At 34.0% G+C, this 26,388-nt stretch overlaps 1 protein-coding gene across 1 annotated transcript in view; it reads left to right on the forward strand.

Moving 5' to 3' along the window:
- Positions 1 to 11,938: 11,938 nt before the first annotated feature.
- LOC131854368 (multiple inositol polyphosphate phosphatase 1-like) overlaps positions 11,939 to 26,388 on the forward strand; it is a 65,035-nt gene continuing 50,585 nt past the window's right edge. The window contains exon 1 of the mRNA XM_059205481.1: positions 11,939 to 11,969. Coding sequence (XP_059061464.1) covers positions 11,964 to 11,969 — 6 coding nt within the window. The 5' untranslated portion in view covers positions 11,939 to 11,963. The remainder of the gene's footprint in view (positions 11,970 to 26,388) is intronic.

Below are 26,388 nucleotides of genomic sequence, written 5' to 3' on the forward strand. Positions count from 1 at the left end.
CTGAACGTAGCTATTTTGGTATTCACGATTGTTATGACACAGTTTCCTAATATCGGTATTCTCATATTCGGAATTTATACTATACTAGCGAGCCGTCCCATTTTCGCATGGATGTATTACAAATCTTTGGATTTCTTTGCTTTTTATATACTATACCACGCATATATTATACATATAATCGTTCCTTTGGAATCACTCTATCTATTGCTGTGAAGTGCATAAAATCCATTGCGTAATTTATATCAGCGAATAGACAGCCGCGGAGACTTTGTTTTGTTATATATAAAATTATCTAGTCACAATGTTAGTTACCACACTCCTCTGAAACGGCTTGACCGATTTTTATGAAATTTTATATGCATATTCAGTAGGTCCGAGAATCGGCTACTATCTATTTTTCATAACCCTAAGTGATAATAGTTGTCATTACTAACCCCTATTCTATACTATACTATACCCCTAACATTATTTTTTTATTTTTTAGGCAAACTTTTTTTATTACGTATCATTAAAATATACATACAAGAGTAAATTTGCACCCTTTTATCACCAACCCCTATTATTATATAGTGTTATTAATTTATATGGCAAAACGTTTGCCGGGACAGCTAGTATACTATATAAAGATTTAAGTGGTCGCCCAATGGTCGAAATTCGTCCATAATGAATTTGAATTATATGTTTGAACATTATTAAGGTTATATTATCAAAGACCTATGTGTATGTGTGTCAAATATGTGTTATTGTGTGTAATGTTTTTCATATTATTTTTATCTATTTTTTATGCATAATTAAAAAAATATTCATATTGCATTCTGCATTCCATCATATATAAATTTTCCGTGTGCGAAATATCATACTGTAGTATGTAGTTTTTGCTTTACGTATTAATATAATTATTATATAGAAATGTATTTATTAATAGAAATTACTATTAATAAATACATTTCTATATAATAATTTTTACGAGTTATAATAATTACGAGTGGGGTAGGGCGTCCTGCAATTTAGATATATAAGAATTTTAATTTTATACTTAATAAATCTTAATAAATAATAAAAAGTTGTAATTTCGATCCCCGTTTGAATTGGATGATGGATCGACCTACCATAGAGAAGACTACCATAGAGTAATAGTTGCATATTAAATATTTTTATGAACGGTACAAAAATATTTACGTTATGAAAATTATTAATGTCTTTGAAGTAAATTTTTATTACGTTAATAATAAATTATTATATGTACATGTATGTTATTTTTTTTAGAATACTTATATATATATTACAACAAGCTGTTACCTACGACATTGTACGATTTGAGAACTAAAAGATATTTTTTTAAGGAAAGATAATGGAATGGTGCTCCCGCCTGCGCTGACGGTATACACTAGCGGAGCACCAGGGGTCAGGGCAGTCAGCCCATCGTGGCAAATTCACCAGGTGGTTTACTATGATGGTTTCCAGGAGGAACCGCGTGGAGGTCAACCTGATATGGTACATTGCTAACAATGGGGTTTATTGGCTCTTCTGATATTTTAGACACCTATACAGTCCATCAATCCGTTCCAGGGTTATTAATCCACATTACTAACAATCCTCATACCTGCGAATTAAAAGATTGACCTTAATTATGCTCATGATCCATGGCATGGCAAACAAGCATACGGCCCATCTGATGGTAAACGGTAACCGTAGCCTATGGACGTTTGAAACACTAAAGATACCACGACTACGTTGCCGAACCTTAATTTGTCCTTCTTGAAAAACCCCATGTCTTTCGAGAAAACCTCGGCAGATTCATTACACAATATAAGTGTACGCGGGAAGAAGCTCCTCTGAAACCACGCTGTCCGAGATCACTTAGGTTTCAATGTGTGGAGATACCTATCTACTTCTGCGCTACTACGCTTGGTACCAGATGGCGCTGTGTGAATTGTATAGGGATATTACGTTTATTTTATTATTGTGCAGGTGAAATAGTAGGAGTTAACTGAAAATATAATAATAACTACAGTGCAAAGTGTAGATAACAAACTAACTCGACCGTTTTAGTTGCGTTTATTTTTGTAGTTAAAAGATTCGTGTATCGTATGGAAAACGGAATGCGGTTCACGAAGGTCTCCGATCAGGGCTGTCAACTGTACGGGTTCTCGTACGGTACTTGATTTTTGGTCTTCCGTTCGAGGCACGGTATCTATTTTCAATTACAAAAATAAGAGCTTAATTTCTCGTCAGCCCTTCTCAGCACGAAAGCATTCCGAACCGGTAGATTTGATATATCATAAGAGTCTGTAATAGACCTACATGAATAAAGATATGTTCATTTGATTTGTCAGTAAATAATCATAATAATAAAAATACGAACCTGAGGCTTCAACCCTTAAAGTGATTTGGTAGTCATGGGAAATATAGTAATAATAATAACCCTGGACAGATAACACTGCGCCTATCTAGTCCGACGGTAAACAGAGTTTGTTATGGGTACTAACTGGACAACTGATATAAATACTTAGATATTGTTTTTGTACATACATACATAATATACAAAGATGTTTTCTATGTACTTACAAAAAGAAAAAAACTAGAGATACGAACGATACGAACAATACACCGTGCGAGGAATCGAAACCGCGACCAAAAGAGCAACACAAGTTTCTTGTTCATTCTTTTTGTGATAAATCTGCGTTCCGATAGGCTATTTCCTAATAATTTTTAACAATAGTGTCATCCACCAACCATTGATTACTGTAAATATATAATGCCTAAGGCATGTCACAAAAATCATGCGTTACTTATTAATTACCTACAATTATTTATTTATTCTTTATTGCACTTTTAAAAATTGTACAATTTGGCGAGCTTAATGCAATATGGCGTCTCTACCAGCTAACCATTAGGTAAGAACAGAAAGCGGTTGATGGGCAGCGATGAGAAAGGACTAACCTATAATTTTACCTAATATAGATAAATAGGTTTTCTTAAAAATAAATATAATATACATACATAAATATAAATATATACCTACTATAATACATAATAATGATACACCAATAAAATTAAATAAAAGAGAAATTTACATATATATTATGACAACAATAGATAATTAAGAACCGTTTTGTTCATTCAAGAGATAATCAAAAATTTTCCGTTTGAGAACAGGCTTACTCTGTGCTAATTCAAGTAAAACTATTTTGGATTCACAAAACAAGGAGAACTAAAAATTTTATGATGAACATACTACAGACTACAGTATTACAAATATTTATTACGTTAGTTTCAATAGATGATATTCTCGTCTCAGTTCATTAGTTAAATGTTTTTTGAAAGCACAGAGTTACTGGAGAATATATATATATATATATCATTAGTCCATTAGTTATTTGTTCTTTGAAAGCACAGAATTTACTGGAGAATAAATATATATCATTAAAGTTACTATTATAGCTTTTGGATATTCGAGTAAAGTTAAAAAAGGATTGGCAACCCTATTCTTTGACGTAGCTTTCCGTTGTTTAGTAGTTTCTGGCTACAGCTGAAACTCAGTGTCTGCTACCTGCGTAAAAATACTGAAATTTTGGCTTTTGTGCAATTTTGCAATATATAATATATATATGTTTGACGACCTCGGTGGTCTAGCGGTCTAGTACACCGCTTTACCGCGGGTTCGATTCCTCGCACGGCACAAACATTTGTATTCATGAGTATGATTGTTTGTATCGGTCTGGGTGTTTTCTATGTATAATATGTATGTATTTACGAAAAAAAAAATATCTATGTACTTGTATCAGTTATCTAGTACCCATAACACAAGCTTTAGCTAGCTTAACTTGGGTCTAGATGGCGCTGTGTGAATTGTCCTGAGATTATTGAGATTATTATATGTACTAGCTGATCCCGAAAACGTTGTTGTGACATATAAATTAAAATCACTAATAAAAAATAGGGGTTGGTGATAGAAGGGTGAATATATAGGGTTGAATGTATTTTTAATGCCACATTATATCTATATATAGACAATCGCAAGCAGATCTCTATGTATTATTCTGATGTCTGAGCTCTGTAGTAGCTCTGTCAGTATTATATACTGTAAAGTTTCATTAAAATCTGTTCAGCTGTTTTTGCCCATAAACTTTCGTGTTTATAAAATTAATCCATTTATGGTATGGGTTCCAGGGAGTCATTGCGAGAGTATTTTAAGGAATCAAATATCCTCACCGTTGCTTCTCAATACATTTATGAAAATATCATCTATGCCAGAAGGAATATAGACAGTTTCAAAAGAGTTAGTCTTTGCACTAATAAAAGCTTACGTAACAATAACAAACTGATTTTACCTAAATGTCGTTTGGCTAAAGTTAGTAATTCGTTCTATGGCAATTGCGTAAGTTTTTACAATAAAATACCAGAGTCTGTTATAAATCTGCCTGAAAAAAGATTTAAATGTCAAATAAAACAGTTCCTTTGCAAAAAAGCTTACTATAAAATTGAAGAAGTCGTTAACGATAATAATGTTTTATAGAAAACTTTAAATCTATAGCACTGACAATATTATCTGATTACATGAATAGTGCATAGCGACTTTTATGTTGATTATCGCATGCCTCTTACTTGTTATACTGTAATTATTTATATAAAAAAAAACATCTATTAAAAAGAGCAACACACAAGTTTCTTGCTCATTCTTCTTGTGATGAATCTGCCTTCCGAAGATTCATCACAAGAAGTTGAGTGGTAGAATCAAAATATGACTATTCAAAAGTGCTTGTAATGAGTTTATTTGAATAAAGGTTATTTCTATTTCTAATAAGATTTAGTGGGAGTAGATTATAGTTTTCACTTATGTCTGCATTCTTTTTCATTCTACTTCCAGCTTTTGTTTTTCCCGATTGCTGTCTCTCTTTCGCACACATCTAAGTTCAATTGTTTGGAAATATAATGCGCCAAAAACATTTTGTTGCACAGTTTCATGAATGCATGTATATAGAGTCACGTGGGGCAAGTGTGCGCAGCGAGTAAGTATACGCACTCGAAGTATTTCAAAAACGGTTTATAGGTACGAACTGATGACACCCCTCCTCATTAGCGCACAAAAGGCTATATTTAGTGCAACTTTTTCACTGTCCGCCGGTGAACCATTTTGTTTCCGTAAGTGAGTATTGTTTTTTGCATGAATTATTGCGATTTTTATCTTAAATGAGAGACTCATTCCTTTGTAATATATTTATATTTTGAAATTATGCTTTATACCATCGAACAGTACATATTATGTGATATAAGCCGTGTTTAATCTTTTGGTGATGACGATTACGTAATATTGCTCAGTTCTGGTTCAATTTTATTTTGATGGTTTGGGGCAAGTGTGCGCATACGAATGTCGGGTAAGTGTGCGCATGCGAATACTTACCCCGCTCCGTTTTGGCTTTGTATTTATGATGCAATTTGTTATTTCAGAGTTTAATTATACATAAAAAATGCCTCGATTATAAAAGAAATATGCCGGATAGAAGTGTTGTCACAGTGGAACAGCTAGAAGCTGTTAAAAGATTAATTTCGAAAGTTGACAGCAAACGACAGTGTGGCCGCAATAATGAGTGTACCTTCGTCTAGGAATGAATATGTACGACTGTCATCCATCCAAGAAATGCCGAATTTGGCCTTAGGCATTTCTTGGATGGATGACTGTGATTCAAAATCGGCGAAAGAAAGACAAAAAGTCAATCATTGATACTGTAAATCCATATAAAGTAGAATTGGAAAAAAGAAAAAACAAGAGGAAGAATAAATTGCCAAAAAAGAAGATACGACTTGATCTGAAAATAAATAAAATGATGAGCAGGAATTATTTTCCCCACTGTGTGGAGAAAAATACATATTTCCACCGAATGAAGACTGGATCTCCAATACAGCATCTGTAAGAGCTGGTGGCATGAACAATGCAATAACTTTGAAAAAGAAATATTTGAACTGATGTATTATTAGGTTGAGGATGTCTATTTTCTGGTTTGTCGTATGAGTCTGACTCTATTTACTGTATATTACATGTTGCGTACACTTATCCGCACTACTGCGCACAGTTACCCCTATATTTGGGTAAGTGTACGCATTTAAACAGTTTTGATTTTGTTGATTTCCAAAGAATTTGTGTAAATGATAATTATTTATTGTGCGTTTAAGTTGTTGATTATTACATATTTTATATAATAAACCTTGTTTTGTTCCAGTTAACTTCAAATTATATTTTATTATATGATACTTCAAACCTTAAGTGCGTATACTTGACTCTACATGTGTATTACTGAAGCGGAGGTATCAAATGTGTCTGATGAGGGAGAGGTGCTGAGGGTTTTAATGAGGAAAATACGGAGATTAAATAAAATGCGACTAGTATGACAGCGATATATAATATAAAGTAACAAAAATAATATGTCAAAGAAAATTTAAAAATGGTATAAAAACCTATCAGAGAATTCGCTACAATTACTATATTTTATGTGACTTAAGCCTGGTAAATGGTAGAGAAAATAAAATGTCTGTTGAATATATTCTTATAGTTTTTTATAAACAGCTGGCAGTCTATTCTGTGGTATGTGCCAGAATTATTGGAAAGTCATTCAATGTTTTACAGTTTACAGTTTAGATTAGGTTATAAAACACTTTATTATCTGCAATGTTTCACTTCTAGACAAAAAAAAAAATTTTATTTGATATGTTATGAGAGCGCAGTGGCACGGCCTCGATGGTCTAGCGGTTTAGCACATCGCTTTACTTCCGATGGGGGGTTCAATTCCTCGCTCGTTATAAATATTTGTATTCATGAGTACGATTGTTTGTATCGGTCTGGGTATTTTCTATGTATATTATGTATGTATTTACAAATAAAATATAATATAAATAAAATTGGAGTGTCTGTTTGTAATATTTAAATAACCGTTTTTTGCATACATATTAATATAAATAGGGTACATACACCAAAAAAATATTTTTTACAATTTGTGTCTGTTTGTCTGTTTGTTACGGCTAATCTCTGAAATGGCTGGACCGATTATGACGGGACTTTTATTGGCAGGTAGCTGATGTAATAAGGAGTAACTTAGGCTACTTTTATTTTAGAAAAATAAAGTAAAATTCTACGCGGACAACGTCGCGGGTACAGCTAGTATGGTATATAATTATAATTGTAGTTTTGACCATAACCTTTATAATTTAGATAGCAGTTTCAGAAATGCATCGGTTGGCAACTACCAACTAGTTCATATCTAATGATGCATAGGTACATAACACGTTGTATAAACGTAGCGGGTATATATATGCGAATAATATGTTTTAAAAAAATATATACATAAAATTTGACAGCCTCCATGGTCTAGTGGTTTAGCACACCGCCTTACTTCCGAAAATTGCGGGTTCGATTCCCCGCTAGGCACAAACATTTGTGTTCATGAGTATGATTGTTTGTATGGGTCTTGGTGTTTTCTATGTATAATATATGTGTATTTACGAAAAAAAATAAATCTATGTATTTGTATTAGTTGTCTGGTACCCATAACACAAGCTTTAGCTAGCCTATCTTGGGTCTAGATGGCGCTGTGTGAATTGTCCTGAGATTATTATTATTATTACCAGCTACTCGCCCCGGCTTCGCACGGGTGTACATGTATTACATATATAAACCTTCCTCTTGAATTACTCTATCTATTAAAAAAAAACCGCTTCAAAATCCGTTGCGTAGTTTTAACGATTTAAGCATACATAGGGACAGACAGACAGCGACAGCGACTTTGTTATATACGATGTAAGCACTGTTTAGCTTGGTACGAGATAGTACAGTGAATTATAGGATATTATTATTTTGTGTAACAGATTATAAACCAAGCTATTTAGCGGCTGTATCAGTCATCAGCGTCAGCGGCAGTCACTTTGTACAAAGTATGCAAAGTGGGTACAGCCCCTTACTACGATAGAAACGTCCCCTCCGGTCTAAGCCCGACATTTCAACCGGGGATCGAAATTACGACGGCCTGAGCCGAGGTTCGAACCCCTAGTGGTGCCCTCAGACTAAAGTCGTATTCGTCCTTATAAGTCCTTCCGCGGGTTTGGAGTGCCATCTGCACTAGCTCCCTACCGTCCGGTGAAGCTGTAAATACCAGCCGCGGCCAACAGCATTAGAGTATTACTTAAATTATTAACCGGATCTTAACACGAATAATTTTAAGGCAAATAAAGGTATTTACCTCTCTCTTACTCCAGTCACCTCGTGACCACGGCTACTGCAACCTAGTCGAAACGTCGAGAGAGGTAAATACTTTTATTTGCCATAAAATTATTCGTGTTAAGACCCGGTTAATAATTTAAATAATGTATATTAAACACGAAAGTTTGAAATTAAGCATTAGAGTACTCCGAAAAAAAAAAGATAAAAACTTACAATATGAATTGAAACCTCTTCGCCTATGCACTGTGCCGCTCCATGAGTTTGGAGTGCCATCTGCACTCGCCCCCTATCGTCTGGTGAAGCTGTAAAGGCCAGCTGCGGCCAACAGCATTAGAGTACTCCGAAAAAAAAAGATAAAAACTTACAATATGAATTGAAACCTCTTCGCCTATGCACTGTGCCGCTCCATGAGTTTGAAGTGCCATCTGCACTCGCCCCCTATCGTCTGGTGAAGCTGTAAAGGCCAGCTGCGGCCAACAGCATTAGAGTACTCCGAAAAAAAAAAGATAAAAACTTACTATATGAATTGAAACCTCTTTGCTTATGCACTATATGCCGCTCCATACGTCCTTCCGTGAGGTTTTTTTTTGTGGTTGATAATGGAATGGTGCATCCGCCTGCGCTAACGGTTTACGCTGGCGGGGCACCAGTGGAGGATGATAAGATGAGCATGAGGTCAGGTCAGTTAGCCCATCGTGACGAATTCACCAAGAATTTATCACGATGGTTTCCAGGGGGAACCGCGTGGAGGTCAACCTGACATGGTACATTGCTAGTAATGGGTTTATTAGTTCGCATTACTAAAATCCTATCCCCCCCCCCTTTCCGCGGGTTTGGAGCGCCATCTGCACTCGCCCCCTATCGTCCGGTGAAAGATAAAAACGTACTATATGTATTGAAATCTCTTCGCTTATGCACTATATCTATACCGTAGTATATTAGTCACACAAATTAATTTAAATAAATTGTAGTTGCAATCAATTTAGATGCAGCCAATACGAATCGAGATCACCGTCATCAATGTATTATTGTTAAGTGTTATTTTTATATGAATAGCTACTCACCCCGGCTTCGCACGGGTGTACATGTATTATATATATAAACCTTCCTCTTGAATCATTATCTATTAAAAAATTCGTTACGCAGTTTTAAAGATTTAAGCAAACATAGGGACAGACAGCGAGAGCGACTTTGTTTTATACTATGTAATAATAATGATAAATGGTGCACCCGCCTGCGCTAATGGTTTTCACTGACTGGGCACCAGTGGGGGATGATAAGATGAACATGAGATCAGGTCAGTTAGCCCATCGTGGCAAATTCACCAAGAATTTATCACGATAGTTTCCAGAGGAACCGCGTGGAGGTCAACCATGGTACATTGCTAGTAATGGGGTCATGAGTACCCATTACTAACAATCCCCTCCCACCTATTGGTAAGTGTTAGAATAATAATAAAAGGATACTAACTAGAACCGAAATTGAGTCATAGTCAGTATCTGGACACCTGTGCCTCCTCAATTGATTAGTTAAATTCTAGTTTTGATTGTAACTTTTCAAGAAGGGCATATTAAGGTTTCTTAAGGGTCGGTCTGATATCTCAGTCGTCCATAGGCTAGGGTAACCATTTGCCATGAGATGGGCCGTATGCTTGCAGATAATATTTTAAGGTAGGTGTTATATATGAATGTGGATAGTTACAGAGGAAGGCCGAAAAAGAGATGGATGGACTGTGTGAAAGATGATATGGTAAGAAAGAAGAATGGAAGAGAAAAACATATTACGCCGACCCCGAATAAATGGGTTAAGGAAGAAGCAGATGATGATGATGTAAGGAAAGCTAAAACCACAGTTTTATTTTAATGTACTTAATTGAAATGATGAGTAACTGACGGCCCACCTGATGGTAAGTGGTAATCGTCACCAATACACAGCACTTACGGATATCACGTTATCACGTAACGCCCGTGATACTCATGCTGCTTTTTATTTAACTATTCTAATGCTGTTGGCCGCAGCTGATCTTTACAGCTTCACCGAACAACACGAATGCAGATGGTACTCAAAGTAATGGAGCGGCTGAAGGCCAACTCCTTCCTGACGAATATGACTTTATTCTGAGGACACCATAATTTCGATCAATGTTTGAATTGGATGATGGATTGATCGGAAGGGATTTGCCATTCTGGGGGACTAAAATATCATGCCTGTAATCCTGTAATTTCACTCCCTAATCTGTACCCCATAATCAAAAAAGGGCCTCGAGAAACATAAAACCTATGAAAGTAAAAGAATAAAGAAGTAAAGTGTTGCGTCAAGATAAATCAAATCATAATATCTAAATATTTGTAGTCATATTCATGTAGGTCTATTACAGACTCTTATATGTTAAATCCACCGTAAGTCCGGAGTGCTTTCGAACTAAGATCAACTGACAAGAAACTTTGTTCTTTTTTCTTTAAATGAGCTTGTACATGATTACGAAGATACGGATTCATTTTTAAATTCTATTAAAGAGAAGGTAGTGACCACTAGCACATATTAACATATTACGTTTACCCAACTAAATATAGGTCACAATTCAGATTTGCTTCCATTTGTCATACCCCGGGTGCTCAGTGCGTTGTGACGTTGGATGTATATATAGATACGTGCCGGTTCTGACTCACTCGGCCTGGACGCGCCGGTATAAATGGCAGACGGAGAGACATTGCCTGATTTTAGATAACTCCATTGACAAGAACTATATAGTATAGTTACGAGACACACGCTTATTAATACATTTTATACTGCTGTAATAATAATAATCTCAGGACAATTCACAGAGCACCATCTAGACCCAAGTTAAGCTAGCTGAAACTTATGTTATGGGTACTAGATAACTGATTATACAGAATACTTAGATTTTTTTTTTTCGTAAATACATATATAATATACATAGAAAGCACCGTGATATGCTATTGAATCTGATCACAATTATTTATTTATATAAATATATTGGATTTGCTGTACTGCTCAATAATAACTATGATTTTTCGTGAATATAGAATGCTAGTTCTCAGACAATTTTCCATAAAAAAACCAGCAAAATATTCATATAACATCCTTTCCTTTATTTGGAGAACATTCCTCATGGAGATGTTGGATGTTATGGCCCCGGTGGATGTTAACGCGTACAATGAGATAAGATGTAGAATAGATACATCAGAGGAAGTAGGAAAAGAGGCATGTAATGCGTAGGAATGAAGAGAATATTTTGAAGAAGGTGTTACATATGAATGTGGATGGTTATAAGGGCAGAGGAAGGCCGAAAAAGAGATAAATGGACAGTGTGAATGATATAGCAAAAAAATGAGTGAATAACGAGATAACTGTGGTCAGGGATCAATTGAAGCGAAAAACAAATGAATGGGACACGGAAGAAGCAGATGATGAAAATGATGCTCCTCGCGGATATTGTGAGGTAGTGGAATAAATTACGTTTTAGGTTTCCTTTCTAAATTTGCAAATTGTTTCACTTAATAAAGATTCTTTATTTGTATTATAACACAATCTATTAATGTTACGAAATTGGCAAACGTTTGAATAAACAAAGATTCCAGTACTAAACTATCTGGTAATAGACAAGAATCATGAGTCCTTGTAATCATCCTAAACCTTATATCTAAATATATATAATTCAAAGGTGACTGACATAGTGATCTATCAACGCATGGCCCAAACCACTGGACGGATCGGGCTGAAATTTGGCATGCAGGTAGATGTTATGATGTAGGCTAACTCTAAGAAAGGATTTTGATTAATTTTATCCCCAAGGGGATAAAATAGGGGATGAAAGTTTGTATGAAACTTTGTCAATTTTAAATCTATCGGGCTGAGACTTTGCATGCATAAAGATTCTATGACATCCCCTAAGAAAGGATTTTGATAAATTCCACTCCTAAAGGGATACAATAGGTGATGAAAGTTTGTATAAATCTTCTTAGATTTTCGACTGATTGAACTGAAATTAAAGATTAGAGCTACTATGATGAAGAAGTATTATTTAAAATTCTCGTCTTACAATGTTAGTTGACTCCTCCGAAACGCATATTCAGTAGGTCCGAGAATCGGCTACTCTCTATTTTTCATACCCCTAAGTGATAAATGTTGTCCAATCTTAACATATGTTCTTTATTTTTTGGACATTTTCTTTTTTTTTTATAACGTGGCATTAAAAATACATATAACCCTGACTTCTCACCATTCTACCATCAACCCTTATTTTTGAATAGTGATTTTAATTTATATTGCAAAACAACATTTGCGGAGTCAGCTAGTTCAGGTATAAAATTGTTTCATTGTGACTGTATATGTCGAATAGTGAAGTCTTCAGTCACTTCGATTTTCTCAATTTAAAAAAGGAACCGCTGGTATTTCTTTGTTTTTTGTCCGGAAATAGTAATTAGGTATCAAATCATAGACAATCTGGCGTTTGGCCGACCGTAATTCATAGCGTGAAGGTTGAAATATTATTCCGTACATTATTGAGGCTAAAGTTACTTGCGTTGGTTACATAAATAGTTTTGCTTTTAGACGATGGGAGGTGTTTACAGTACATCTAGCTCTCTTGGCAGTTCTGATAACTTGCATTGCAAATAACGTCATAACAACGTCACAATATGTAACATCTACTTACGTTAGTGTGTTAAAACTAACAAATCGTTTATGCCTACTGTTAGTTAATAGGGGACTGTATTTATATTCAGATTTGTTGTATATATTATAATTAATGGTATAATTAATAGTATAAACAATTATGAATTAAGAACACAAGAAAATTAGTAAGTCTGTAAAAGAAGCCATTTTGTAGTATTTTTTATTTTCCCGCGCAAACATAATACGCCACAGATGCACAATATTGCAAGGCGCGCAGCCGCAGTAGGATGACGAGCGCGTCATAGCTGTATAGTCGCGATGTTAGTAATAATACGATCGTATATTATCTGTAATACTGGTATGAGTATAATAGCCATCGGAAGTAAAACGGTGTGTTAGGCTGCTAAAGGCTTCGCTTAGAGGTTTTTTTATATTATGCAAAAATATAGTGTATCCTACACGAAGTTTAAATTAAAACCGTTTTTAAATTATTTTTTTCTTATCCATATAGGATAGGCAAAGAGTCTAAGCCCATACAGCTGATGTCTTCGGTATCATTTCTGTATTTTGATTTCTTTTTTCCTTCTTCAAATATCTTCTACTGTAGAGATAATATATTCATAAATTGTTTTGTATGTTTCTTGATTTTTTAGTAAAGTCTGAACAGTGCTCGGGATATTCAGATCCTTATAAATGGACATTTATTTGTCAATTCGAGCTAAACGTAGTAGATTTCAATTTTATTTTTTTATCTCTATTTTGATATTACATTTTGATAGGCATTGTTCATACAAAACATACACGGAATTTTCACTTAATCTTAGACATGGACATGTAAAAAAACTGGCTATTACAAAAAAACATTGGAGATTGTTGCCAGTTCTTCTCAATTGAAAAATTTTGATGTTCATAAGCGTCTAAAACCTCATACATCAATGAATAATTTTTGATTTCATTTGATATGATTTAATAAGGTTATCTGTGGGAATAAGAAAAAACAAACCCATTTACACAAAATGGGCATTTATTACCACTTGCACGTTATATTTTTACCACTATTTATATATTACGTTACAGTCGCATCCATCACCACTGTCTATAAACACTCGGATGATTCATATCTCCTACATTTTCATACTAAATTAAGAGCTTCCCACACTTAAGACAGAAGGTTATCAATGAGTACATAAACATAGACTGGAGACACTCCAGCTGGCTAGTGTCTCTATAACTAAATTTAGCATATCTCTATCACTAAATTTAGCATATATAGTGCTAAACACCTATTTAGTGATGTGACAACCTTACTATAAATGCGAAAGTTACTCTGTCTGTTTGTCGCACTTTCACGCCATAATTACTGAACCGATTTAAATGAAATTTCGTAGACAGATAGTCCAGACCCTGAGAAACGGCATAGGGTACATTTTAATGAGAAAAGAGGGTTGAAAGGGGAGATGAAAGGTAGGAAATATCATAATTTTTAAAGCTAGAAGTTTGATTTGTTAGGCTTATTTTTTTAGGCTGTTGATTAAATTAATAAATAGCTTATTAAGTTTTACTATGCCACTCTTTGCAAACCATTGAGAGTTTATATTTCTGTTTTCTTCAAACACTTGGATTTATTTATTTTATAAATGTAATTGTTTATGTTGCGAGGAATGTGTGCACAGTGGTTATAAAGTAGGTACATATAGTACAGAATATACGTCCCAAGTTTAAAATATCCTGTCAGAAATAATCAAGAATAGTAAATTCATTAATTCATAATGGATTTATTGAAGCATTATCATTGATTAAAAAAACGATTTATATTTGAAAATTATTCGATATTTTTAATATTCGATCATATTTTTCACATCCCTACACCAATTCCGTACATATAAGACAATGTACTTTGACATTTGTAGGTCAAGTTATAATAGTAATATAGAGTGCTAATGACTTTTAGTCGTAATTATTTTTTTAAAACTTCAGGAGGCAAAAGCGCTTGTGGCCCATAATGTTAAAAGTTAATCGTTCTTTTAAGAAGGAATATCATATCTGTTCGGAGACACCACGGATGGTATGAAATACCCTTTAAATGAGTACTACTAATGAGCAGTTTAATTCAATAATTAATAATAATTTAAATATCGATCTAAAAAATCTTTATAGCTTTTTTGATAACATACAATCCATGTTTCATAATCATCATCAATCATGATTGTTGTAGCTTTGTACATAGTATAGGAGAAATAATAAAAAAAAATGGTTAAGAAGTTTGTAAAAATATTTCTATTTATATATAGATTTTACTTCACAATTATATATAATATGATATATTGCATATGAAAAATTTACGCGTTAGTTCTTTATTTATTGTATTTAATCGTTTTTTTATTATGTTTAAATGCTTTCGATTTACTTTTGCTTCCAACTAATTTGACTGTATATTGCTATACTTTGGTCTGCTTCTTGGAAAATGCCGAATGAAAAAATAATTTATGACTATAACCTGAATGAATATAACCTCATTTTACACTTACATTTATTTTATGTAATAAAATGAGAGTGATTAATGCTTAAACTTATTATATGAGTAGGCAATATCAATTAGAATTGGAAGCAAGTTTTTTTTTTATTTATCAGATAAAGCCATGTTTACTTTGGCACCTTGTCCTGTTGATGACATGAAAGATGTCCAGAAAATATTTTCACTCAGATAAAACAGATTATTCTAGATAATCTGTGACATTCGATCTATTATAAAGTGACGTTTGGCGATACTCATCTCGATTAAAGCCATGCAAATACTGCACAATTTAAATTAAACTATAACACAAATGGATACAGTTGAAATTTCCTTGCAACTTCTAGCAATAAGCACACAATTGAATAGCTAACTAATGACTGTTATTATAAAGTCGGGAATTGGTTGGATATTTTTCGTTAATAAGAATAGAATTGGCAAGCATTCGGTTGTGAGGTGGATTATGTTACTGTCGATGCCCAGTTCTCGTGAGTCATGAGTTTGACAGGTCAGTTAACTAGACCTCACTTCTGGCTTCTACATCTAGGACACAAGATTCTATAGGACTAAGACAGTTCGTCGATGTTTGAAAAAAAAAAATGGACCCAAAAATGTCTACTAACGATTAGGACTATCTCCGGTGGATACTTGTACTGAAATTTTCGTAGAACTGTTTTGTATACATGGTCAGGAATAAATTATGGCTACACTAAGTTTGATAATACACCCACAAACAAACAGTCAAATAAGACACTGTAGTCACGTCATTGCTTGTGATCTGGGTACATACCGTTTCAAACAAACTTCACAAATATTTTCTAATTTCACGGTTTTGTTTATTTATAGACGCCTCTCTGTGGTTACTATTTTGTATGATTTAAAAGTCGTATATCTATATGTATTATACACATTGTTTTTCAGTTTGAGAACTGTAATTATTTCCACTTTTACAGTTATTTTACAGGATTTTATTGACCTAATACAACCAAACAGGTAGCACTTAAATCACTGGCAGAAAATGCCAGAATTAGGACATTCAAAAACCCTAATAAAGGGCTGCTGGGTTCAATACTCCAATAGACTAATGATATTGAGTAAAAACACTGAGTAGGGCGCTCACTGGACACTACAAATTAAATAGACATAAGGCAAACATAGGGCTGTAATTAACAAAATATGTAGATTTTAGGAAGAGACATTCAAAAACCCTAATAAAGGGCTGCTGGGATCAATACTCCAATAGACTAAAGATATTGAGTAAAAACACTGAGTAGGGCGCTCACTGGACACTACAAATTAAATAGACATAAGGCAAACATCGGGCTGTAATTAACAAAATATGTAGATTTTACGAAGAGACATTCAAAAACCCTAATAAAGGGCTGCTGGGATCAATACTCCAATAGACTAAAGATATTGAGTAAAAACACTGAGTAGGGCGCTCACTGGACACTACAAATTAAATAGACATAAGGCAAACATCGGGCTGTAATTAACAAAATATGTAGATTTTACGAAGAGACATTCAAAAACCCTAATAAAGGGCTGCTGGGATCAATACTCCAATAGATTAATGATATTGAGTAAAAACACTGACTAGGGCGCTCACTGGACACTACAAATTAAATAGACACATGGCAAACATAGGGCTGTTATTAACAAAATATGCAGATTTTATGAAGGTGAAGAGGAAACGCTACTATACATTTATAAGTTGTAGCCTACTCATGTATGAACGAAATATCTCCCTTGGAAAGTATACACTCTATTCTGCGGAGATAAAGACCATCGCTAAGAATATCCTTCAATTCTTGTGCCTGACGGGTCTAGGTAACTTTGAAGAGGGCACTGTAGGCGACAGACCACTTTTTATAGATATTTCTATTTTTAAAACATATATTTTTTATTTACAATTATTGACATATATCATTGTGTCATATATTCTACCACTAAATACATCATTCAAGTTTGGTAAGTAATTTTATTTATTTTACCCTAATTTACTGCCGTTACCAGCCGTAATAGGCACAATAGATCTTGGTACGTCGCAGTGCAGGTCTAAGGCAATAGCTCAAACTCTTCTCACTCGGCACCCTTCCAATCGTTTATGTCTCCGCATAACTTAGACTGAACTTCAGTGTACAGTCAGTCCACGTTACGACTCCGTGTTGTGTGTACGCGTTCTTTCTTTGAATTGATTGGTGTTAATGGCCGATCATCGTGGAGATTTTTGGGGGAGGCCTTTGTTCAGCCGGGCTGAAATGAATGCTAATTTAACTATCTAACCGCCCCGGATTCGCACAGGTGTACATGTTTATACATATAAACGTTCCTCTTGAATCGCTATCTATTACTAAAACTGCATTAAAATTTATTGCGTAGTTTAAAAGATCTAAACCAGATATTCCCAAACTTTTTTGTGTCGTAGACTCCTTGCCATATTTTTCGGTTTTGGGTAGACCCCCCATTCTTACCTGGTATTGATTTTTTGTAAATTTCTAACTGTAGTAGAGTTTAGTGTTAAAACATAAAGTAAAAACAACAAGACGACCGCTGTCGTAGACCCCTTACAGTTTGTCATAGACCCCTGGGGGTCGATATAGACTACTTTGGGAATCACTGAATTCTAAACGAACAGACAGCGACACTTTATTTTATACTATGTAACGACATATAGTATTAACGCTAAACCGATAACAAATCAACGTCTACAAATCTTAAAGTGCATAAGATTTCTTTGAATAAATATCAGATTGAAACATGTTTAATAACATTTGAAATGTTTGGAAGTTTCTAGAATGTTTATCATGAAATGTTTATTTTGATGTTTGAACAAATCAAGTGTGTATGTAATAATATAAATATGAGAAAAATTTACAACGTCGTCTGCATGGATCTCTGATGGCCTTTTTGTATGTGTATAATTGTATTGTTACAATACCATACAAATCCATACATAGATATATAGATATATTCCATACAGTTAGACTATATTTCCGCGTTTAACCTCGCTTTGACCTTTGTATATTTGAGACTACCAGAATAGCCAGCCAAGCTCCTCTTTCTGGTGTATTCACAGGCAGGCCTAGACGACTTATCTTATGGCAAGTGATAACCATCGCTTATGTACAATATTTGAACAGCAGATCCCGTAACACCTTATGCATAGCGATTCTGGAGGACTCAGATGTCATGATTCCGTACTTTGTAGTTTTACTGCCATCTCTCACTCTTCCACCGAAAAATATCTCAGAAATAGGTAAGAGTTACCCATGCAGATGACTTTGTACAAAAACAATCATGGTATGACGAAAAAAGAGCTGAGTACTATAAAAAAATAGAATTCCTTACAATAATTGTACGAAACCAGGGTCGTTAGTAATCCTATAAAGAAATATAATCGTGATTAGGGTTGGCGACCATCAAACACTTAGCCACGTACGAAGAGAGACGAACTTCTCAGCATTCCATGGATTCACCATGTGTGGCAGAGAGGGAAACTCCGAGCAGTTCCCGAACTTGTGAGCCGGGTGTAGGTTTAAGGACCTCTTTGCATACTCATCTCTTCCGCTGGTGTTTCTCTCTGCTCAGCCGAATCTGATAGAAGCCTGCTAGTGCAGCTTTAGATATATGTTCTAGTATAACAGTTACTGCAGTTCTGGCAGGCCAAGATCTTTTAGAAGACTGTAGAGGAATTTCGCTGAGCGAAATGCTGGGAGCCTTCACCTGCATATAAATCAACTGCATAGCTTTTTTAGTTCTAAATGTGATAATCATGTATATAAATAAATTCAATTATTAGGATTGATTTATTTAGTTACTCAAGTAGCTGATATTGCGTTAGTTTTGTGAATCTTGCTATTTAACAGTTCATATTCACACAAAATTTTAAATATGTAGTGGTGTACAACATGTATTTATACAGCACGCAATTTTTTCTCGTTCTGCTTGTGATGAGTCTGCTTTCTTGAGTTGAGTTTACTTTGCTGAGCGGTAGAGTCAAAAATATTATATGATTATTCAAAAGTGCTTATATAGACATTAAGTTTATTTTGAATATTGATTATTTATAACACACATTTCAACTTAAAATTGTAAAGATACAACTAAATTATTTAATAGAACAACACGCAAGTTTCTTGCTTGTTCTACTTGTGATGAGACAGCTTTCGGAATGAGCGGAAGATTACAAAAATAATATGATTACTATTCAACAGTGTATAATGTAAGTTTACTTGAATACAGAATTTTCTATTCTATTCTATATTTCACAATGCATATTCTCCATTTGACTCTCAACATCATAGTATTTAGATCATTTTTTGTATGTCAAAATCTCACACAAACCTGCGGGTAGAAGACGCTCACCTGTCACGTGACTTCTGACTGGCTGGCTATTAGTGTTTATTAAGAAATCGCGAGTCAGTCCAGTTTAAACCGTATATTGCTTGAGAATAAGATTTAATTTATAATAGGGAGCGTTCGAGAATGAAACTATATATGTACTTCAGGCCAAATATAAGAATATTTGTATAAGAATCTTCATACGGTTGGCATCCCTGATTACGACGCTGTCATGCTGTGGGCGTGTTACGGAAAGCCATGTATTTTATTGAGGTCGTAATTTTTTTTTACATAAAACGTATCGTTTCGTATCTTTGGATAGTCTGAAAATAGTTGTCGTTGTCTCGGCTTCAGCCAAATTATTGTTTAGTACTAATTATATGTTGTTTTGTAAGATGTTTAGTTTGATTATCTATATTTCTGTAGAAAAAAAATTAAAATAGAGAGAGAGAGAGCGGAGAAAAGTGAACACAGCAGTGTGAGATTGAATTTGAGAATTTTTCTTCTGTTGCCGTCGGTATAAATAATACTATTTGTTATCACTTCCGGTTTTCGAGAGTAGTGGGGGCACAAGATGGCGGCAGGTATAAACGGTGACTCAGACAAAAATGGCATTATACGAACAGACCACTATCGGAACGGACGTATTTAACTTTGAAATTAGAAAAATAATTAATTCTTACGTTATTTTTAAGTAATCGTATATAAAGAATAAGTCACCAGCGCTTTTATAGGAAGTCCTATAAAATTGCTTGCGTTACTAACTCGGTCATACCTTTCTTCAACAGCTCAGTGAGTTGTGTTATGAGATATGGTAGTCAATTTTCCTCTATGGAGACATACCAACTAGCTGAATAAGAATAGACAGACACTGTCGTCACAACGGTTGTGATGTCTTTGGTACTGTTTATGTCTGTTGGCAAGGATTGTCACTTTGAAGACATCAGCTTGTTTACCACTCATATTATGGAACAGAAAAACAACTGCAAACTACTTTGTTATTGGTAGCGAACGAATGAAATATATGTAGTTCTTAATAAATTCTACACTATCACATTCGTTTAATAGAGTTCTAGTTTTTTTTTGTATTAAATAAAAAATTTTTGTTCAGTAATTCATAACACATATATTTACAATTATTTATTTTTAATAATTAAAGATAAATATCGAGAAAATATTATGCCAAATACAAGATGTTTTGGTAAAATAACTGTGGTTTCTCTAATATGAATATTGTTAGTATAAGTATGTAATATTATATTATCTGTGGTATAAGTAAATAAATAAAGTAAATATACTTTATAATAAATTCTGTGTTATTACATTTCTTTAAAACTCTTTGGAATAGAATTATTGATATTTTCTGATTTATTAAATAAGAAAACGGTTTTAGTAATTTTGTGTAACCCATTTTTTAACAAATATTTATTTTTAAATAATAAAGGAAAATATTGAGCAAAATAGCTAAGATTTTTCTAATTTAATATTGTTTTTAGAAGTAAATAAATAAAATAAATATAGTCCTGAATGAATCCTATGTTATTACATTCTTTTAAACCTTTTTAGAGTAGAATTATTGATGTTTCCTGATTAAATAAAAAGGAATACTGGTATTTTTAGTCAATCAAAGCGGCAGAACATTTATTTCGATACCACCGGAAGCGACAATCGTGTTCTTGGAAACAAGCCCTTTATAAATGGACTACAACTTTTTTTATGTCGACACACATACCTAGAGATTTGTGGGGAATCTGAGCGACATTCAAATGACAAGTCAGACGGCCATTTTGGCTCTCGGTCTACAGATTTATACCAGAGATAGTCCCAGGGTATTGTCTAGAAGAACAGTGTATTGGTATACTACAGGCGTTATAATTAGTAGGTATTTTTTTATCTTATTTTTAAATTTCTCCCATAAAAGCGAAAGTGAGGATAGATGTAGTGGAGTAACTTGAAACAGTCATGCTCGCTATAAAGTTCAAACATGTGGTACCGTGGTGGGCCGGTTCGATGTGCTCCCTCTAATATGGTTAAGTGCAATGACGGCTGACTCATCCGTCATACTCGTGAACGGGTGCTACTTTGTTGGAACTAGTCTGTTCAGTTTACGAACACTGATTAGACTTTTTGATTTTGCAATAGCATATGCTGCTAACCACTCTGTTCTCGAAAATTTGAATTTAAATGAATCTGTATTATTTTCAACATGTACAACATTTATTTGAAAAGAATACGAACTGAGTTTCTTGTGAGTTCTCATCTCGAAATCATTCCGAACTGACGGTAGATATGGCATATCAAGAGTCTGTAATAGACCTACATGAAGAAAGATATTTTGAATTTAATTTGAATTTTGATGTTAACAATTGATACAAATACTTTACATATAAATTTTGTATAATATATACATAATATACATAGCATACTAATACGAACAACTACGTTTGTGCGAGGAATCGAACTTCCGAACTTGGACTGAGAATATAGCGGTGTGCTAAACAGCTAGACCATACACCATGGTTGTTATTAATTTATTTATTTCAAGCCTGAAAACATACATATGAAATAATATTATAAAATTAGGATATTGAAATTGTCTGTGTGGTCACGGCACTGATGACGGTACAGGTAACAATCTGTCATGGTAGTGCCGATCACACCCTTCGGTCAGTAGTCCTCCTTCATAAAGTTGGGCAGCATGTTGGTGGGGATCCGGGCCACAAACGTCTTGAAACTCGCATTGTGCCTCGACTCCAGCTGCGTCACCCTCAATGTCAGATTACTTTTGGTCCGCATGTAGTCCACAATGTCCTGTTCCTACATAAATCATATATATAAAGGAACTTAACAGATAAAGGTGTACAGTTACAATGAACAAAAAACGTTATCACAGGCGCCACAGATCGCGACAATCATACGTCCGTTTCTATATCAGTCGCACGCCCTGCCGGCTATTTCAGCTGGGCTAAATTTATCTCGACTGAGATCTTCAATGTGGGTCGAAGCGAGATTCCTTTTGCTTTTCGCTGGTGGGCACGTGTGTTTGCGTAACGTGGTATTTGATTTTGTTTTTTCTACGTACAGATGTCGAATGGTAAGGTCGCTTGAGATTATATATATTAGTGCACCGCCAATAATCTTTATCTGCACCACTCATGGTTGACTGGTAGATAACGCCGCAAGGTGTTAAGTCCGCCATATGTACACATTGTTTTTGTGCATTAAAATTAAATAAATAAAAATTATATATATTTAATCTATTTCACTAGCTGTGCCAGCGATTTCAATTAAATTTCAATATAAAATATAGATTATATGTTATTCTGATGCATAAGCTATATTCCTGTAAAGTTTCATCGAAATCCGTCGAGTAGTATTTGTGTGAAAGAGTAACAAACATCCATACTTACAAAGTTTTGCCTACAATATTATTAAGATTCAGAATTAATTCTAACATTTTTATGGCATACAAACGGGCTTGCGGCTCACCTGATGGTAAGTAATTACCGCCAACCATAAGCACCCGCAATTTCAGGGGAATAGCAAGTGCGTGGTCAGTCTTTTAAGAACAAATAAGCTCCTTTGCTGAACATTTCAATATAGTTCGGAAATAACATTACTGCTTTGTTTTGTTTTTCTACGTACAGATGTCGAATTGTGAGGTCGTTTAAGATTTAATTCAGAATTAATTCTATATTTTTTTTATGGCATATAAACGAGCTTGTGGTAAGTGATTTCCTCTAACTATGAGCACACGTAACTCTAGGCCATTTCTTGTAATTCTAGTGTTACGGATCCTGATGTTGCCGGCCTTTTAAGAAGAAATAATTTCTTTTCTTGAAGGTTTCAATATCACATCGGTTCGGAAATACCATTGCTGAAAGGAGAATTGATGATCAGGATGGTATTTATTCTTATGAAATAATTATAAAATATAAATTGTCTCTGTGGTCACGTCACTGACGACGGCAATTTGCCACGGTTCTTTGCACGGCTTCCTCCATGAAGGATATTGGCTGGGCCAGAAAAAATATAATTTTGTTTAAAACAGCAGCAAAGGATTCTTGATCATTCTTTTTAAATGAATCTGAATTCAGAATGAGCAATAGGATAAAGAAATTTTGCTTAAACTTTCTATTTGAATAAAATTAAAAATTAGTATAGTTTAAAATACTTTTTAACTGTTTTGGATATTAAATATTATTTAACTCGTTAATAATTATTATTTTTATATTAGTATTGTAACAAATATTTTTTAAACGCTTTTGGAACTCCGTGATATGTTAATTTTTTATTAAAACAGCCGATTAATTTTCTTGTATAAAAATGTGTTGTGACAAAATAATTTATTAAGTGATTTATTTAGAAAGTGTAATAAAGTATTTGTGTTGTTAGAGATGACAGTATATGAATAAAGAAATGCACCTTTCAATATAATTATATAATTTAACTTAATTCTTAATTTTAAACTTTGGTGTTTAATATACATTATTTAAATTATTAACCGGGTCTTAGCTAGTGCAACCTAGTCGAAACGTCAAGAGAGGTAAATACCTTTATTTGCCATATAATTAAACGTGTCAAGACCCGGTTAATAATTTAACTTAATTCAATAGTGCTATTACTGATTAATTTTAATGTTTTGATGGCGTCATAGTGACCTTGACTTTGAACTGTGAGATATGGTTGAACGCAATGACGGATAGCTCATCGATCATACTCGTCAACGGTGCTGATTGCAGCACGAGCCAGCTCTTATGACTTCATTTTGTTACTATCAAAAATATTAATTAATTAATAGTATTACAAGTATTAAAAATCTATTTCATTATTCTATCACCTTAATAAGGAGATTTGGACTTTGAATATATCTCTAAGTTAATTAACTGAAGCTGGATTAATTAACTACTGTTTAAGATAAGTAAAAAATAATTAAAAGTATGTTTTCATCTGAAAAGGTTTCACAATAAATTAAGGTCAAAATTACATAAAAAATAGTATCAAAATGATATAAAGATTTATAAAAAGAATAACGGGCAAGCTGCCAGCCGTTTACATATAGTAATTAATAACGTAGACTAAAAATAATTATAACAATTATATATATTTAATAATATTTAATGTACAAGTGTCTCCTCTGGGCGGGAGCACCACAATACCAGCTACTTCCATTTGACCGAGCAGCCAGAATCGTTAGTATCAACGTCTTTGTGACAGACTCGACCCATTAGTTTTACGGCCAGATTGCATTGCATTACATTGCATCTCTGTGGATTTTCTACTGCATATAACACGGTGTGAGTTCTAAGAAATTCACACCAGAGTAGTCTGAAAAAAAAAAGATAAATTGCAGTCACCTAATTTTAACCGTTTAGTAGTGAAAACGTTACTAACAGACTGAACATCGCTTTTATAATATTAGTATGGAATTATGTACATCTATACATGTAGAGATCCTCTGGATTTGTTTGCTCGGAGAAGAGAATGTGATATGTTAAATCATATAACGCTGTTTTGCCATATCGCTATTAAAAAGTAGGGGTTTGTGATCGAAGGGTGTAAATTTACTGTTGTAGGTATTTTTAATACCATATTATAAAAAAAATGTTACTGAATATGCGTATGAAATTCCATAAAAATATTCCAAGCTGTTGTGGAGCGGTATGGTAAATAACATTGTGACACGAGAATTTTATATATAACATTTTAGCTAACTGCATACTACAGTTCTTTATATAATTGGAATGACAAACTAGGTTACTGTCTACCTGATGGTAGATGGTAACAGTCGCCTTCATACATGAACAACCACTTGAGGTGAGTACATATGGACTTATGTGTTGCCATTCCATGAATTTCACAGTAGAAATAATTTAAATTGCAAAATGTAGTTTTGCAAGACGACAGAGTCTACAGCAACGCTTTTTATTCTGTGGTGAACTAAAATAAACCAAATCTTGAAACTTAACAATCGGGCATTCTTGGCAGCGGTGAAGCATAAACGGGATTTTGCATCCAAAGCAAACATTTAGAATCTAGTTCTCTTTGAATGAATGGGTTAAAACCATATAATAATATAGTAAAACGGGTTTAAATATAAATAATATTATGATAAGCTGACTGACCAGCTCGTGACCAGGGTTGGTGCAACCTAGCCGAAACGTCGAGAGAGGTAAATACCAAAAAAAAGGGTTTTTCAAGAAGGGTATATTAAGGATTCTTAAGGGTCGGCAACGCGGACGTGACACCCCTGGCGTTTCAGGTGTCCATAGGCTACGTGTTACTAGGTAATATAACCGTATAAAAATAAATATATAAATAATACCATCACACAGATGTGCCGTATGCTTGTTTGGCACATATACATAGATATGTAATATAAAAAAAGACGTGTTACTATATTAGTATTATATGTACTAAAAGGACCAAGTATAAAAATAAATATTTAAATATAATAATAATAAATGTATCTCTTACAAACATGTATCTCTCTGTGATCTAGTACCCATATTTAGGACTCTGACACACGCTCTGCTTAGCATATATTGGTGATTACTAGATGATGATATTCACACGTTTCGATATAATAAATGTGAAGTTACAACGATTATTTAAAAGAGCAACACGCTAGTTTCTTGCTCGTTCTTCTTGTGATGAGACAGCTTTCCGAATGAGCGGTAGA

The sequence above is a fragment of the Achroia grisella genome, unplaced genomic scaffold (genome assembly GCF_030625045.1).
Source record: "Achroia grisella isolate CSIRO2021 unplaced genomic scaffold, CSIRO_AGI_Agris_v1 utg980, whole genome shotgun sequence".
Lineage (NCBI taxonomy): Eukaryota > Metazoa > Arthropoda > Insecta > Lepidoptera > Pyralidae > Achroia > Achroia grisella.